General features: G+C 36.7%; 3 protein-coding genes across 3 annotated transcripts in view; all 3 read left to right on the forward strand.

Moving 5' to 3' along the window:
• Nucleotides 1-4,222: 4,222 nt before the first annotated feature.
• LOC110716670 (glutathione S-transferase T3-like) lies at nt 4,223-5,263 on the forward strand. The gene has a single exon (XM_021895317.1). It carries the CDS (start codon nt 4,223-4,225, stop codon nt 5,261-5,263), a length of 1,041 nt encoding a protein of 346 aa, XP_021751009.1.
• Nucleotides 5,264-6,016: 753 nt separating this feature from the next.
• LOC110716671 lies at nt 6,017-6,631 on the forward strand. Its single transcript, XM_021895318.1, has one exon. It carries the CDS (start codon nt 6,017-6,019, stop codon nt 6,629-6,631), a length of 615 nt encoding a protein of 204 aa, XP_021751010.1.
• Nucleotides 6,632-6,922: 291 nt separating this feature from the next.
• Nucleotides 6,923-18,227, forward strand: part of LOC110716563 (tetratricopeptide repeat protein 27-like) — a 30,478-nt gene continuing 19,173 nt past the window's right edge. Inside the window, exons 1-6 of the mRNA XM_021895190.1 lie at nt 6,923-7,376; nt 7,647-7,779; nt 9,160-9,491; nt 10,164-10,245; nt 10,331-10,643; nt 12,710-12,768. Of these exons, the coding sequence (XP_021750882.1) occupies nt 7,003-7,376; nt 7,647-7,779; nt 9,160-9,491; nt 10,164-10,245; nt 10,331-10,643; nt 12,710-12,768 (1,293 nt within the window). The 5' untranslated portion in view covers nt 6,923-7,002. The remainder of the gene's footprint in view (nt 7,377-7,646; nt 7,780-9,159; nt 9,492-10,163; nt 10,246-10,330; nt 10,644-12,709; nt 12,769-18,227) is intronic.

Genomic DNA, 18,227 nt, shown 5'->3' on the forward strand with positions numbered 1-18,227 from the left:
TTAGTTTCTTATAGGGCAATCACCTTGGCTCTCCATCTTTCATATTAAGGGAGGCTTCTTAGAACTTTTCTGACCTGCCCATCAATAGGGATTTGCTTCCAAGAGAAACAAGCTTATTAATAATGTTAGTAAACCTAGTTAACATTTCCTGGATTGTTTCTTTTGGTTGCATTTCAAAACGTTCATATTTAGACATAAGCAGATCAATTTTAGAGCGTTTCACCTCGTTAGTTCCTTCATGTGTTACTTGTAGTAAATCCCAAATTTCTTTAGCATTTTTACAACCTATAACATGATTATGCTCATAGGGTCCAAGACCACAGTGAAGTAGTTTAACAGTAAGTGCATTAATTTCCATTTTTTTCAAAATCTTCCTTATTAAACTCATACATGGGTTTAGGTACTACCTCATTTTCACCAGTAGTTTTGGTGATTTTAGAATCACCAACTTCAATGACTTTCCAAACTTGGTAGTTGTCAGCTTTGATAAAAATCTCCATCTTGTTCTTCCAATAAGTGTATAACTTCCCATTGAACATAGGAGGACGCTGCATAGAGTAACCTTCTTCCAGTTTCTCATGATTGTTCATCTTATTCCAGGAACTTAACTCGTTAGGGTTTCCTGATTTCTTCGAGGAATGCTCTGATACCATTTGTTGACTCGAATGAACAATACAAGAGGGGGGTGAATAGTATTGTTAAGGAACTAGGGTAAGTTTTGTGGAATTAGTAAAGAAACTCAAACAAAAACTTAAACTGCAAAGAGAGATTTTACGTGGAAAACTTCTTGGCCCTAATCAAGAAGAAAAACCACGACCACAAGGGATTTTAAACTCAACTCTTAATAATAATAGGGCAAACAACCTATTAAAAATTAAGACTCTAAACCTAAGTTCCTCAACGAACTTAAGTCCCCTTTCAACTGATCCCTCAATTAGTTGATCACTCTAAACTCTCTTTTTCTCCTTGCTTCATTCAAAACAATAAACACTCTTAGAGTTTACCCAAACTCTAACCCAATACAACTCAAGATTAAACTCTAAAGGCTAAGTACAAAGACACTCAAGGACTTAAGTGGATTATGAATCTTTTTGAAAGCTTAAAGATTGTAATGCTCAAGTGTGTTTTTCTCAACTGAAAACCAATTCAATTTATAGAAAAATAGAGGAAGTTAAAACAGCCATTGCCTCAACCTCCACTAGGCCACAACATCCTTAGAGTTAGGACGTGCAGGTTGTTGGAGCTTGAGCAGCAAGTAAAACCAAATTAATAGGAAGTGGTTTTACTGCTTCCTAATTTTTCTCAACTTCTTTGACAAAGTAAAAACACATGTTGAAGAATATTTTCTAAAAACTGATTTTCCAAAAGATAAGCCTTAATAAAATCAGAAATTCTTTTAACAAAAAGATATTTTTACTAAAAGATATTTTTGAAATAAACAAGCTAAAACATGGAAAATAAAATCTTAATCATATAAAATAAAATCCACTTTAATCCTATCATAATCAAGGTACTTAGTATAAATACAAGAGGCCTAATATACAGAAAAATAAATTAGACTTCTTGAAACTCTGAGAAGCTTCGACTCTAGAGCTCCAGTTCCTCACTCAAGGAACTTGACTTCTGATTGTCTTCTTTATCCTTCCATAGCAGACCTAGACCTTGTTCCATGCTCCATTCTCACATCATAATTTCGTAGCATAAACCTAGCATCAATCATAGCTAAAAATGAAAGTTAAACTAATATAAGTTTGCTTAGGTTACTTGAGTCATCATCAAAACTTAGGATTAACAGATGATTACTTTTTATCAACCCTAACACACAAAAACAAAAACAAACAACGAAATGAACAAAAAAAACGACTCCATTATAGGGAGATGGGTGAACATCTACACTATGTGTGTAGATTTATTGAGACCTAATAAGAAAGATAGAAGAAAAACAACAGACTCCACTATAATTATAACTTCTTTATTTATTTATTTATTTATTTTATTTTTTTTTGCATTAATGGCTTGTTCTGATGATTAACCGAATTTACCCGAAGTGAAATGAACTGAACTAAACTTATTGGAGCTGAACTGAACTGAGGCCTTGTTCTTTTAAGCTTTTGGGTAGAGCAGAGCAAGGGCCAGCAGAGCAGATTAAATTTCAGAAGAGTAGAGCAGAGCAGATTTTAGAATAGCAGAAAAGAGCAGAGCCGAGCAGAGCAGATTTAAACATTATTATTAATACTATTACTAATGTTGTTGTTGTTGTTGTTGTTGTTGTTGTTGTTGTTATTCTTGTTGTTAATGTTGTTGTTGTTGTTATTATTATTATTATTATTATTATTATTATTATTATTATTTTTATTATTATTATTATTACTATTATTATTATTATTATTATTGTTGTTGTTAATGTTGTTTTGTTATTATTATTATTATTATTGTTGTTGTTATTAATTATTATTATTATTATTATTATTATTAATAATAATGTTGTTGTTGTTGTTATTATTGTTATTATTATTATTATTATTATTATTATTATTATTATTATTATTATTAATGTTGTTGTTGTTGTTGTTGTTGTTTTTGTTGTTATTATTATTATTATTATTATTATTATTATTATTATTATTATTATTATTATATCTCAAAAACAAAAATCATACAACCTACAATAAATTAGTGGGAAGCCGAGATACAATCTGGGCCCCCACTTCTCTAGCTATAGCAAAGCCTACCCTAGTGAATATATGAGCTGCAGCATGAGCCTCAATGTCTTGCGTCGTCGAGAACCTTTGAATCCGCTTCAGCAACGCAACAACCTCCTTCTCTAAATCCCCAAGCGTAGAAAAGGAGAAGGGAATGAAACCATATCCAATCTCCATACAACGAGCTTCATACTTAACCTGCTTCCGATGAGCCGCATCAGCCACAACCCGTCCCGGAACAAAGTCAGATAGCCTTGTCTCTATCAAAGGAGAAGACCCTGTGAAGTCGACACATACATCACGACCACGATCCCATGAATAAAGTAACACATCAGCAGGTCTTAGGGCCCCGCTATTCCCTCCAGACAATCCTATGTCAACCTCCTTTCTTGCTGAAATCCCAGATTTGTAGCAAATATCAACAAATGTATCCCGAACAACATTAATAATAATAACATTAATAATCCATTAACTATTACAAAAATAGAAGTTTGCTGACGTCATACACCCCCCTCCCTATCCTATGTGTCGCTTCCACATTAAAAAAATTTCCCGCCACTTTGTTGTATGATGTCATCAATTATTATTTTTTTTTACAAAAAAAATACAAGTTGCATCAAATCTATAACTATACTAACGTAATTACCGCTGACATTTCTACTGTCATATGTCAGTTTCTTATTAAAAAATTTCCCTCCAAACATTTAAATGACTTTTTTTTTTCATTTCAATATAAGAGCATCAGCAATGGGAAGGATGCATCTCCTTTTAACCATCCTTTTTTCTACTTTTATTAATCCTCTTGAATGCTGAAGTTTGTAATAGGATATTCTCTTGAGAAGTACATTAGTATTTCCTTTCTGTGGAAAGGAAATGTTTCCTCGGCCCGTGTGCAAAAGAAAACAACAGAAAAATAAAAAAAAAGGGGGAAAGTAGTCGTTGGTGGAAAATTGCCAAACCAACATTATTATCCAACGGTCAAATGCAACCAAGAACAAGTTATTTTGTGACACTTGTCACAACAAGAGTGGTCATGTATTTTTGTGACTTAAATATTTATAACGGCTATAACTTGTTAACGGTAACTTATTTTAGAAAACTAAAAACACCAACGGTCATAAAATTTTTTTATGTATAAAATGAGTATAATTTTCTCATATTTTCACACACTTTCATTTTTTGCATTTTTCCCCATTAATCTCATCCATTGTCGAAAACATCTAATATCACTCAAACAAATTTTTTTCCACAAATTTCACTTCCATTCAAATACCCTTCATATGGATCGTAATAATTCAAATTACGGGAATAATATGAATTTTCCAAACAATCAAAACTTTCAATATAATCAAAATAATCCTTCTTTTGACCCAAATTTATTGAGTAATCCGAATTTTCAAGCTGCTTTGCAATGGTTTAATAGTCAATCAAGACCAATAAATGTCAATAATATTCCACACTGTCAACCTCAATTCCCTTTTCCTCAAAGTAGCTCGTCATCTCAACAATCTCTTGGCAATATGGCGGGTTTTCCCATTTCTGAACATTTCACTCAGAACATGGATCAATCACCGGGAGGTTTTGGTGGTAGCAATGCAACTCCAATAGAGGAGAGTGGTGATGAACATGTGGAACAATTAGTGGGGGCGCAACATCTAGAAGACATTAACGATGTTGATGTCGAAATTGTTTCCGAACAAAATGTCAACACCACCGGGCAAAGGAAAAACCAATCATGGAGCATAGCTGAAGACAAAGCACTTGTATCGGCCTACATAAACGCAGGGGGTGACGTAGTGAGAGGAACCAAGACAAAGAGAAGTGGGTTATGGGTTGACATCTATAACCGCTACGAACGTTCTAGAATGGAAAACCCCGATGAAACTAAGGTAAGAAAAATTAACGCTTTGTTTTGTTTATTGCACTGTTTTGAGGAGTTGAGAAAATATCCGAAATGGGATCCATCTTTGGCCAAAGATCATTATCGAACCAAGGGTAGTGGTGAGTCCGAGCAAAATTTGGAGAAATTTGCTCACAAAGATTACTACGCAACTAACAACAAGATGTTTTGTTTATTGCACTGTTTTGAGGAGTTGAGAAAATATCCGAAATGGGATCCATCTTTGGCCAAATATCAATCGACTATGTTACCCGGTGGCCAACAAACGTCAACCGAAAGTGGGGGTAGCGGTAAAAGATCACAACCTGATTCACCATCCAAGGTTGGAGGAAGAGATAAAAGACCAGCTGGCATAAAACAAACAAAGATGAAAGGTAAAGCATCTACTACTTCAACTTCAAGTATAAATCTTGAAGCGTTAAACACAAATTTTAACGAAGTTGGTGATAAGTTGAATGATTTGGGTGGACGACTTCTGGATCAGTTGAAGGAAAGAGATGAAATTAAAAAAGCACAAGTTGAAGAAAAGAAAAGGCAAAAGAACGAGGCCATGAAGTTTAGGATGTTAGAAAGATTAATGCAGAAGCCCGTTCTTAATGAAGTTGAATTAGAAATGTATAAGAAACTTAGAGATGAATTTAGTAGTAGATTTTCGATTTGATTTAATTTACCTGATTGTACCGAGTAATCATGATTTGTTATTACGTTTATGAGTTGTATGTTTTATTATTATTGTAACTTTGCAGAATTATTGTTAATGTACCTTTTTATTATGAATATAATTTCTATGTATTAATATGAACTTTATGTTTACTAAATTGAGTTCAAGTCTGTTAATGTTACTTATATTATTGTGATAATGTATAAGTTTTCTACCCATGACATCCTTTGTTTTATGACCACAAATCATCATTTAAAATCTAATCTTCTGACTAACCTTATCGTTTTTTGTCTAGATAATGTATAAGATTGCTACCCATGACATTTCATCTAACCAAAATCTTATCTTCTGACATCCTTTGTTTTATGACCACATATCATCATCTGAAATCTAATCTTCTGACTAACCTTATCGTTTTTTGTCTAGATAATGTATAAGATTGCTACCCATGACATTTCATCTAACCAAAATCTTATCTTCTGACATCCTTTGTTTTATGACCACATATCCTTGGGAGAAATCTTATCATCCGACTAACCTTATCCTATTTTTATCTATAAATTCATAATATTACTCCCAATAACATTACATCTCTCAATATCAACCTTATTTTCCCATTGGCATTTTTTAAAAAAAACCCAAAACCTTCTATTTCAAATATTGTTTGGTAATAAACATAATATGAATTTCGATTCAAACTCTTCAAGTTCTTCTTCTTCGTCTTCAAGTTCAACTGATGAAATCTATGATCAAATGGTCATGAATTTTATCAATGAGAGTCATCGATTACAAGTAATGCAAAATGCAGTACTTGTAGCTGTAAACAATTCAGTACAGCAAAATGAACATAAACGTCAAAGAAAACGAAGAATAATTGTGCCGAGAAATCGTGCAGCAGCTCACGACAATTTAGTTTCAGATTATTTTAGTGACCAACCATTATACGATGAAACCACATTTCGAAGGAGGTTTCGTATGCGAAGACCCCTTTTCCTTCGCATTGTCAACACATTAAGTGCAACTAACCGTTACTTCCAACAACACCCAGATGCTACCATGCGTCTTGGTGCTTCACCCCTTCAGAAATGCACAGCAGCCATACGTATGTTAGCTTATGGTTGTTCTGCTGATCAAGTAGATGAGTATCTGAAGCTCGGTGAAAGCACTGCTAGAGAATGTGTTGCACAGTTTGTCGACGGAGTAATTGCTCAATTTGCAACTGAGTACCTTCGCAAGCCAACATTGGAAGATATCCAACGCCTCCTTAGAGAAGGGGAGGATAGAGGTTTCCCTGACATGTTGGGCAGCATTGATTGCATGCATTGGGTTTGGAAAAATTGTCCTGGATGGAAAGGAATGTATCAATGAAGATCTAAAACAACGACTGTTATTTTAGAAGCGATTTCTTCAAGGGATTTATGGATTTGGCACGCCTTCTTTGGGACGCCTGGATCCTACAACGACATTAATGTACTTCAGCGTTCTCCGATGTTTGATGATATAATAAATAATCGTGCTCCATAAGTTTTGTTCTGCTCTGCTCGGATCTACTCTTCTATCGTGAAATCTGCTTGCCCAGAAGCTCAAAAAAACGGAGCCTAATTACATCATGACGAGTATTCAAACAAGTACTCCCTTAAACCCTTGGCTTCAAACAAACCAAAACCCCGCAAACACCCCTCTCATTTCAAACAACACAGCCGTTTGAGCACCATATTTTCTCTCTCTCTTTCTCTTCTATGGCGGAATTAGAAGCACAGCACTTCCGTAACTACGAGCTTCGTCTCCTCCGCTGCTCCCTTCCACCACCACCGCCGCACATCACCCGCCGCACTCCGCCGCCATTTCACCCTCTTCTCGACGACATTATCAGCCTCATAGAATCTGGACGCTTTGTTGATTCTCTCTCTTCTGCCGGAGCTCGGACGATATTTCAATTCGCCGACTCGTTCGAATCACTCGACCCGAGTCAGTTCTACTCTGAATTGGAAAGAGCGGTTGAATCTTATTTGGTGGATGATGCTGTTGAAGCTAATGCTTCTTTTAAGATTATTCTGCTTGTTTCTATTGCTGTTGCTGCTTTACTTGCTTTCTTCCAGCGTAATTTTACTGGGTTAGTTTCTCTTTCCAGTTTATATTATATTGTTCGAAAGACTTAATGTAAAATTGAAGGTATTAAATTGTTGTAATTGAAGTTAACTTATTTTGGTGATCAAAAATATATTTGAAATCGGAAATTAGTTGTAATGTAATTGAAATTGAGTAATTTTGTTGGTGGAAATGAAATTGAACATTAGTTTAATGTGATTGGAATTCAGTAGATTTGTTGATTGGAGTGAAATTGAAAATTTAGTTTTTTTTTATTTTTATTTTTTTTTGGCAGTCCAGTGATTGAGCTACCTTCAGTTCCATTGCCGTGGAAGGCGATAAAGGAGGGAAAGGAATGGGAAGCGTGGGCGCAAAATCAGTTAACGTCAGATGGTTCTGATTTGGCTGCTAAATTTTCTAATTTACAGGTACTTTGATTATGTTGAATCTTGTTGCTAGAAAGTCTTTTGTGGTGAGTTTGTGAAATCTGTGGTTTTGTAGAATTGATTTTATTTTGGAATCAATAAAAAATGTAATTTTAAATTGTATAAAGCTATGAAGATGTATTGATAACATGACATGTATTGCTTGTAGTACTTTCGAATAGTATAGCAAATCATGTTGTAATTATTGAGATAATGTTGGCATCTAGGCAATCCGTTGCGAGAAATGCAAATGCTAGTTTTTTTTTGGATGGTGCAAAACCTCTTTGTTTGGAAGTTGGGCTGGCACTGGGTAGGGTCTAGTAATGCCTGTACTTGAACTTTTTTTAATGCATAACCATACCCTACTCAAATCCTTAGGGTCTTAATTTTTAAGTCCCTCACTCAGTCCCTATTGGTGTAGCAGGGTTTGGGTAGGGTCTTAGGTTTAATTTGTGTCTTTACCTAATCGTACTATTTTCCCCCCCAAATCTTTGTCATCAGGACTTTTAAACTACTCTGTAATTGAATGATATCTCAACAAAATAATGTTAACCATAAACACATAAGTATTCGAAGTCTTGCAAAATTAAGTGCATAACTACTAAATTAATAGCTTTTATTAAGTAATCATTTTCCTTATCATACTCTGTTTCATTACTAAGATGCTAAAGAATCAATTTCTTTAGGGTTTTTTCAATTTAATCTTAAAACCATCTTTTTTATTTACTCCCTCGGTATTTTTTATTTTATTATTTCAGACTAATTTTTGATGTAGCATAAGGATAAAGTGAGGTTGCCAGGCTAGTGTTCTTTGGTTCTTGCTAAGCACTTGTGTGCTTTTAATGTTTTGGGAGATAGTAGTAGGCATATCGCATACAAAAATCTTATGGGGTGTAATGGTTGGAATTAGAATATGAATGTCCAGAGGTCAGACTCATGTTCCTAAACGATTATTACTGATCTACTACCTCCTACCCAAGTTATAGACTACATCTTTATTTTGTTTTGTCCAAAAAATAGGCAACTTTATAAAGTAAGTTAAACTTTGAACTTTCTCGTATGCCCTTAAGTAACAAGAATGCGCAGGAAAGACTATACTGTGGTGGAGAAGTAAATAGTGAAGGATACTTGTAAACTCGCCGCTAATATATGTCTTATTATTTAGGAATGAAGGGATTAGTAGTTATTTATTGCCTCACTTTGACTATAGGATCTATTGACGGAGCATAAATATTTTACATTTTTCTTTCTATGGTTTTGTGTCCTTGTTAACAATCAACTGTTTGCCCTTAAGAAAATTTATTCTAAATCATGTTATTGCATGGATTCCAATAGCATGTACCACATGTTAACCTTTCAATTGATGTAATTATAATTTTACAGTATATACTGTTTGCGAAGATCTTGCTTATGAAGACCAGGGATATATCATTTGGTGGAAATATCGTGTGTGAAGCTGGATTTGAAACTAGCACTTGGTGGTTAGCTAGACTTATTCTTGTACAGCAGCGCATTATGGATGAACGTTGCTCTTCATTACTTGATTTACTGCAAGTGTTCATGGGTGAAAGTGTAAATCATTTTGGCAATGTGGAGAAAGTAATAACCTATTGGGGTGATGCAGTAGAAGAAGATGAAGCTTTAACTATTGTCTCAATGCTGCAGTTAGAGGCAGGATTGATTGAACATACTTTTGGGCGTGTTGATCATGCAAAGTATGTCCTCCTTACTCCCATATGTTGCTTTTCTTTGATCGGAGTGCACATTACTATGTCCTACTAGGCTACTAGAGCTTTCCACAAAATGTGTTATCCAATCTAGTCATGATATAAGTAGAGGATTTTCTTTGTGATTGTGTTGGTTGACTTGTTTGATTGCCAATTTATTTTTTATTTTTTCATTTTTTTTTGTATTGATTGGCAACTTTATATTACGAATTGGAGATGACAAAATCCAAACAAGAAAGGTCCCTAACCAAATTGCTGGTATAGTGGGAGCCTCCTGTAAACACAGCCAGGAAGGCAGCACATGCCTCTTCAAAGGTAGCTAAAATAAACCACTGGGTATCAAACTAAATCAAAACATAAAGTTAAAGCTTAATGATGAACCTCAGTTGAGCTACCATAAATGTTAATAAGAAATTAGGAATCCTGTTATAATCTTCGTGAAGAGGATTACTGAAATTAAGAATCTGCTATCTCCCCCACAAACATAAATTATGGTTGGATATCCCTCTTATATGAACCTTTTGTTGGATCTCCCTTTTGCATCTACCAAGGATTAAAGTAACACACTGAAATTCCTTGTCTTCCTCTTCATTGTAATTACACTGAAATATTAGTTAGATATCCTTTTATATTTGTCTTACCCCATGGTTGTGTGTCTAGGCAATATTTTGAAGCGGCAGCATTGTCTACAGGGCTTGAACTCTCTGTAACTGGAGCTCTTGGTGTCCGAACAGTTCATCAAGTAAATATCTGACTAGTCCCAGTTTTCTGATTATCAAAGATAAACTGTGTCTTACCTTAGAATTGGTTGTCATGGCTGAATGTAGGTGGACCCAGTTGCCCAGAGGGTTCTGGTTACGCGCAAAAGCACTTTAGGTAGTGCCAGTAGCACTCCATCATCAAATGTTATTCATGATAGTGATGCTTCTAATGAGCCAAATTCACATCAACAGAATACTGAGGCATCTGATGTGTTGATGGCTCCTAAATTTATCAACAGTGTTGGTAATGGATTAAACAACCTGAATCTGGCTGAGCATAATCGTGCCACTGATGTAACATTGACTGCAATTCAACAGGCAGTCATTCTTGCCCATTGCCTTCTTATAGAAAAAAGAGCTCGGGTGGATGAGCTCCAAAGTAAGTTTCCATTTTTTTAATGAAATGACAAAATGTGTTGGTGGCCTTATATTTAGCTATGTAATAAAGGCTGCTTATGTTGGATAATATGTGTCCATTGATGCGTAATGATATCAATTGGGACTCAATAGTGAAAATATATGAAATTATTTGTGCTTTGTCATTCATAAGATAAACCCTCCAATATCTTAGATTGTTAGTGGTTACTTGGTAGCTATGTGATTTAAAGGAGCAATCCTTGATTATTTTTCTCTCTTCCATTTCAACATTAAAAACATGAAATATGATATCTTTGATGGCCTTCGTATAATCTCTCTTAATATGACCCATCTCATGATCCATTAATTAAAAGGTTGCCTGCTCAAAGTTGCCATAGATGTAAATTGTATTATCTTTGTTTTTCATTGTGCCTGTAGATTCTGGAGGGCTTCTATTACTGTGTTTTGCTGTGTGTTTATCAACTACTATAAACATTGTTTATGTAGAAAGTGGAAAAAGCATAATAAATTGAATTATTGTATGCTTCCATTTTAAGTAATAGATAGCCTTGTATGTTATGATGGAAAAAAGTAGATCTTGGAATATGGTTGGCTTCTGCTCTAATTCGTCTAGTTCGTATCCCTGGTATATACATATTAAAGAGTTAAGTGTGCGAGGTAAGTGTGTTAGTTTGGTGCTCAACTTTTGGGAAAATTTAGAGATAACATGCATACCAATAGGATATGGAGGCAGTGGAGCAAATCAATTGAGATTGACCAAGAAGAAAACTGGAGCCAATTTATGGTTACAGAGGGAGTAATGGAGTGTTACATAATATGAGGTACGGTAAGGGATAAAGAGATTTGAGAATGTGAAACCCTGTAGTGAATTGGGTTCACTTGGGAACAAACTGAATAATAGATAATAAGCAAATTACTCTTATTGAACCGGGTAGCAGGGTCCACCAAACTAGGTCACATTTTGGAACACTTGATGTCAATTTGCAGAATGGGCTCCGTACCACATTCATGGTAAGTGATAACACTTGAGTAAGTCTTTTGCATGAACTTTGTGTTTGGAATGGCTCATCAAAAATGATAAATTACAAATGTAAAGGGCCAAATAATTTTGTGGCTCTTGCAATTCGTGTTTATGAAGTTGTGAGATGTGAAATCATAGTTTTCAATGTCAAGTGGCAATGTTTACTAATTATAGTGTGTTTGGGTTTTTAGATTTTCTGTGTTTTTGCTCATCCGGTGTTTGGAGCTTCTCTAGTCATAATTTTCATTCTTAGAGGCCTTAAACATTAGAAAGGAGGCATCTATGGCAACGGGATAGTTTGTAGCTTTTGGTTTTATAACTAGAGAGGACTGCCACAATTCTTATTGTACATGGGTATGCTTTTTGATTTTTTTCACTATACCCCAAGGATCACTCCGGAATATCGATTTTTGTTTTAGTGTCAGATACATGTTGATATGGGTATAATAAGGTCATTGGAATGGCCTGAAAGAGTGATGGATTACAGAGTCTTCCTGGGTTAATTTCTTGATAATACATAGCTTGGTTGACATGCTATTTTCTTTTATCCAAAACTTACTGGACTCCTTATCCTTTAATGCTGTGCTTGAACATCTGTTAACATATTTAGTATTGATTTTCGTAAACTAGAATTCTGCCTTTCTATGTTGGCAGAACACATGAGTTTGGCACTTAAGCTTAATCATTTACTTAATGTACTGAAAAGAGACTAATTTACTGCTAATTGCTGTATTATTATCCCCTCATCATTACCAAAAAAAAAAAAAAAAAGCAATTTAAATGAAGGGTAACATGGAACTTTTCCAATTTTTGTTTGGGAAAATAGCCTGCTGTTGGAGGATCAATAAAATTACTTATCTCTCTTAATTTGACTGTAACTTTTGCCTAAAATATAGTGCATTATTAATGCTTCATGTTTGTTAGAGTGAAAGTCCTCTTCTTATTCAGCTTTGTTATTGTTAATCTTTATGTTAATACAGAAGTTGATGTTCATTGTGGCCATAGTATCCCGTTTTCTTTTACTGAATCAAAATTTTTTGCTTTAGGCTGGGATATGGCTCCATACATAGAGGCTATTGATTCTCAGCAGTCATCGTACTTCACTGTAAGTCATACATAACACTTTTTGTTATAATGGAACATAAGGTTTTATTGTTTAGGCTTTCACATTTGATGTTTCCACCACTCGAATATGTCTAAACTAGGGAGTGAAACTGTGGAAGTCATGAGTAAAATTGAAGAGGACAAGTAACCCTGAAGTCCTCCTGCTAGTTACTTAATCATATAAAGTGCTACTCATGATGTATGTGAGCCAGTAATAATCCACTAGAAACTCAAAGCAAGTGTTAAAGTGACACTCAGTGAAAGCACCCATTATTTCATAAAACAAAGGTGCAGCCACTTTTGAATACAAAAATCACTGTTTCTAGTATTTTTAATTATTCACACAACAGGATATAAACTTAGATTTAGAATTAACATTTCCTCAACTTTTTTTTTAATAAACTCTTGCCTTAGCAGGGTAGGGGTCTTAGTTTTAAAAAGCATGCCTTAGCACGCCTAGGCGCAAGGCATAGTGAGGCTCGAGAGTTGGCGCCTTAGCTCTTTGAGGCTCAAAGACCTACAAAAGGCGCGCGCCTTTGCCCTTTTTTCTAAGCTGCTTCTTGCGCCTTATTTTGCGCTTTATGTTGTAAGGCATCAATAGCTATTAGCTATTGTGTAAGTTTATTTTTTTTAAAAAGTATTCCCATGAGACTTTGTTATGGACAGATTTTCTTCAATTCTAGTGGAGAGGGAAATCCCATATCCTATAATTCAATTTGAAAAATTATTGTTATTGATCACATGACCCTTTCACCTTTTCTCATAATTTCATTTTTACACTAGATTAATTGAAATTATTATTTCTTTTCTATATGAATAAAGTGCGTCTCACCTACAAAAGGCACGCACCTTCGCCTTGCGCCTAGGCTCCAAGAACTTTTTGTGCTTGGTGCGCCTTGCGCCCTTTAAAACTAAGGTAGGGGTTTGGATACTTATACACATGATCATCTTTATACTAAAGAGGATGTTCCCATTAGATTGTTGGTCCCAAACGCAATGATAACAGTAAACAAAAAGTGTCTATTTTATCATAAGACATTTCTACCTTGTCCATGATCCATAAATAGACTATAAACCTATGGGCAAGAAAGTGTGTGTGTGTGTGTGTGTGTGTAGAGAAGAGGGGTAGGGGGTGGAGACGGTCAAGCATCTTCTTTTTATTCACTTGGAAATGAACACTTTTTACGGTCACCATAATACCGCATTATAGCTACGACTTTACTTCTAGAATCATATTACATATTGACGCTATTGCATCTGATTTTAAAGAGTAAGTGATTCCAATTTTAGCAGTTTCAAAAAGTATTGAATAACTCTTTACTCTTTGCTTAAAAAAGTGTTGAAGTTAATGTGCATAGTCCCCTATGCAGTAGATGGTTTTCATGATAAGAATACTAATTTTAGCCTCAACAATAAGTTATAAACGATGTATTTTACTATGTTAAATTGATGTATTGCTAACTGCTAAACTCAATATTTCATAAGAAATCATATTACTATCTTATGTTCCTTTTTTTAATTTTAAATCCAAAGGGGGAGGTGATACTTAGTGTCACAGTTAGTTTTTTCGCTAAATATGATGGCGTTAGACTCACTAACCAACCAAACTTCTCACACTTACTTTCATAAAAACGCACAATATAGAAACACAATAAAATACTTAGAACACTTTAGGATTTTTCACAAAGCATACTTTTATTAATATCATTAATAACGTATTTTACACAATAGTTTCTGAATGTCTTGGACAAGCCCCCAAGTTCATCTATTTATAGGCAAAAGAGGACAACCCCCTTCAATGCGAATAGACACTAATCATGCATGCGTGCCAAGTGGCATTCATGCACTTAACTTATCATTAATACAAGTCAGCAATCCAAACCCAAACAAAACGGATCACCACCATTATCCTTCGTGTCTCTTCGCTTTGCCTTTATCCACAAACCGTCATCCTAAATGTGAAGGGCTGCGTCGCTTCAACTTAGTGTCCATCCCATAGGCCACGTAACGGTTCACTAACCGCCGTCTCGTACCAATTGACGCCTCTATCCAAAGCACCCATTCGCTCAAATACCCCTTCGCACCAGATGCCACTTCGCACATTGGTGCTCATCCGCGCAAAGCAACGCAACGCTTTGCGTTGCATCGCACCAATGTCTGCTTCGCTAGCACCATGCCAACGACCAAGCAACGCGTCACTTCGCCGCACCACATCACGACTAAGCGTCACGTCGCTTCGGCGTCGCGTGCCATAGCCCATGCGTCGCATCGCTTCGAACTGGCGCAACTTCCCCAAGCGTCGCGTCACTCCGATGCTACGTATCGTAGCCCAATCGACACGTCGCTTCGCACCCAAGGCTAAGCATGCACCAACAAAGGCTCACCACGAGCCTTTGCTGGAAACCCAAGCCTACTTATGTAATCAAGCCAACCTTGTGCTTAAGGTCTAGGTAGCCCACGCCAACTAGGACCATGCATCATGGCCTTAGCCAATGATGCACCCGTGGCCGCACCAAGCCACCCCTAAAGAGCTTTATATTGACATGAAATACTAGTGAACACGCCAATGACAGTAACACAATAATGGGCTGTTGGCTGGGTCCAACGCCCATTCGATGGACCTTAGCTTATTCTAGCTACTTATAGAGGCAACCTTATGTCCTTATTTACTTATCAACCACACCATAGGGTTGTATAATACTATGTACAAGGCCTAGCTTCGTAGCCAAGCCGTAGTGTGCCTTTGTTCGGGCACGCCATGTCGTGCATGGCTCAATAGGGGTCTTACAAACCTCCCCACCAGTTACTACTCTTCAATCTGAGCCTCGAATTGCCATAACGTAGTTTCACATTCCCATGAAGCCTCCGCTTCAGGGCAATTTTTCCACTGCACCAAGTACTCAACTCGGCAATTTTTCTTATTTTGACCCAACACCCTTCTATCTAGAATCTTTTCCACTTCCTTAGGGAATTGTTTTCAAATCGTTGGCGGGTTCCTCTTGGATGCAGACCTTCCGCATCCTTGTAGTAAGGCTTCAAATAACTTACATGGAAGGTTGAGTGCACCTTTAATCTCTTGGTAACTGCAACCGGCATGCGACAACACCCACTTTCTTCAACACCTCAAAAGGACCATCGTACCTTGGGATCAAAGCCCTTTGCACCGTTTTGGTGCTAATCTTTTTCCAAATATGTGGGGTAAGTTTCAGCATCACTTTATCCCCATCGTTAAACTCTAACGGACGCTTTTTCTTATCAGCGTACTTTTTCATGCGATGAGAGGCCTTTTCTAGGCTATCTCTCGCCTCTTCCATCAACTCTTGATGTTTAGTAGCAAAGCGATGCGCTGCGGGGCAACCCACATCCTTACTTTGCTTTATGATCTCATGTGGTGTAAGCGGCTAACCCATGTCAAGCTCAAAGGGACTTATTCTCGTCGCCGAACTCTTATGGAGGTTATAGCAAAACTGAGTAGGATCTAACAACTCTAGCCAATTATTTTGAAAGGCTGTGACATAATGCCTTAGATACTCTTCTAGCAAACCATTGATGCGCTCCGTTTGTCCATCCGTTTGTGGATGATTGGCTGTCGAGAATTTTGATTCCGATCCTAACAAATTAAACAAAGCAACAAAATCGACTAGTAAACCGTGTATCCCTATCACTAATAATATCTTGCGGTAAGCTAAATTTTTTAACAACATACCCAAGAAATAGCTTTGCTGCCTCCTCGGTAGGACATGCATTAGGAGCTAGGATAAACACAACATATTTTGAAAATCGATCTTCCACCACCATAATAGATTTTTGCCGTTCACATTGGAAACCCTGAAATAAAATCCATCGACACCGAAACCCATGGCTTCTCCGCAATGGACAACGGTTGCAACAAGCTTGCCTCTTTGCGACGCTCAGTCTTGTCTAATTGGCACACATGACATGACTTCACATATGCTTCCACTTTCACCTGCATTCGAGGCTAAAAATAACTACGTTCCAACAACACTTGCATCCTTTCCCTACCACGATGTCCATCCCAAACAACATCATGGACCGATCTCAATAACTCTTGACGCAATTTACCTAATGGGACATATAAACGCCTACCTTGTGCTAGCAACAACCCGTTTTCCATCCAGTACCTTCGCACAGAGCCTTCTGCCTTCTTCCACTTGCTTACATAACCTAATATATTCCGCGTTGTCCTTGCACTCATCTCGAACGTGTTGTGTGAAGTCAAATTGCACACTAGTTAGGGCCGCAAACACTTCTTGCATTTTCCTACTAAGTGCATTTGGCACACTGTTATGCCGTCCCGTTTGTGCTGCCAAGCAAAGTCGTACTCTTCAGAAAATTCCATCCATCGAGCTTGCTTTGACGACGTCTTTTGTGATGGAAAGAATGTATTCGCCACATTATCTGTCAAAACCGTAAATTTTGTACCCAACAGATAGTGGGGCCACGTATGAAGGCAGGGAACAACTTCCAGCATTTACTTTTCATGTGCCGAGTATCTCTCCTCCGCTTCTTTGAGCTTTCGACCCTCGAAAGCAAGCATCAGTGGGTACTTCGAACGACTTATCAAACTCCGGAAGTTGTAGCATTGGTTCATATGAAATAGCCAACTTCAAATTCTTGAAAGCATCCTCACACTTGTTTGACCACGCCCACACTTGACACTTCTTTAAAAGATTAGTGAGTGGGGACACCTTTTGAAAATAGCCCTTAATAAGCTTCCGATAATATTGGCTAGACCCAAAAATGATCGCAACCCAATTGACAATTGCCTTCACTTTGTTCTCATCCATCCGAACTCTACCTTTGCTAATTTTGTGACCAAGGAACATAATCTCGGTTCTAACAAACTCGCACTTTTCCCTTTTAACATATAACTCATACTTCCGTAATTGTTCGAAAACCAACCTAAGATGATTAACATGTTCATCTAAACTGTTCGAATACACGACAATGTCGTCTAAATAAATGACACAAAAACTATCAAGATACTCGTAAAGAACATTATTCATTAAGTTACAGAAAGTAGCCGGGGCATTAGTTAGCCCAAACGGCATTACAAAAAATTTAAATGAACCATATCTAGTTACACAAGTAGTTTTGGGCTCATCACCTTCCTTAATTCTGACTTGCCAATAACCAACGTAAATCAAGTTTAGTTAAATAAGTAGCCTTTGACAATCTATCAAATAAATCTTCCGTCCTAGGAATAAGATACTTATTCTTTACCGTAACTTTGTTCAATGCGCGATAATCGACACACATCCTCATCGATCCATCGACCTTCTTTAGAAACAGCACCGAAGCGCCGTATGGAGCCTTTGATGGCTTGATAAATCCAACATCCAACAACCCGTCAAGTTATTTGCGCAATTCGGCGGCCCCATCCGATACGGTGCCTTAGCAGGTGGCCTTCGATGACAACGTCTTTCTTCATTTCAACCA

The sequence above is a fragment of the Chenopodium quinoa genome, unplaced genomic scaffold (assembly GCF_001683475.1).
Source record: "Chenopodium quinoa cultivar QQ74 unplaced genomic scaffold, ASM168347v1, whole genome shotgun sequence".
In the NCBI taxonomy this organism is placed as follows: domain Eukaryota; kingdom Viridiplantae; phylum Streptophyta; class Magnoliopsida; order Caryophyllales; family Amaranthaceae; genus Chenopodium; species Chenopodium quinoa.

Coding starts and splice junctions, on each gene's coding strand:
- LOC110716670 (XM_021895317.1), top strand. CDS start 4,223: ATGGCGGGTTTTCCCATTTCTGAACATTTCACTCAGAACATGGATCAA.
- LOC110716671 (XM_021895318.1), top strand. CDS start 6,017: ATGGTCATGAATTTTATCAATGAGAGTCATCGATTACAAGTAATGCAA.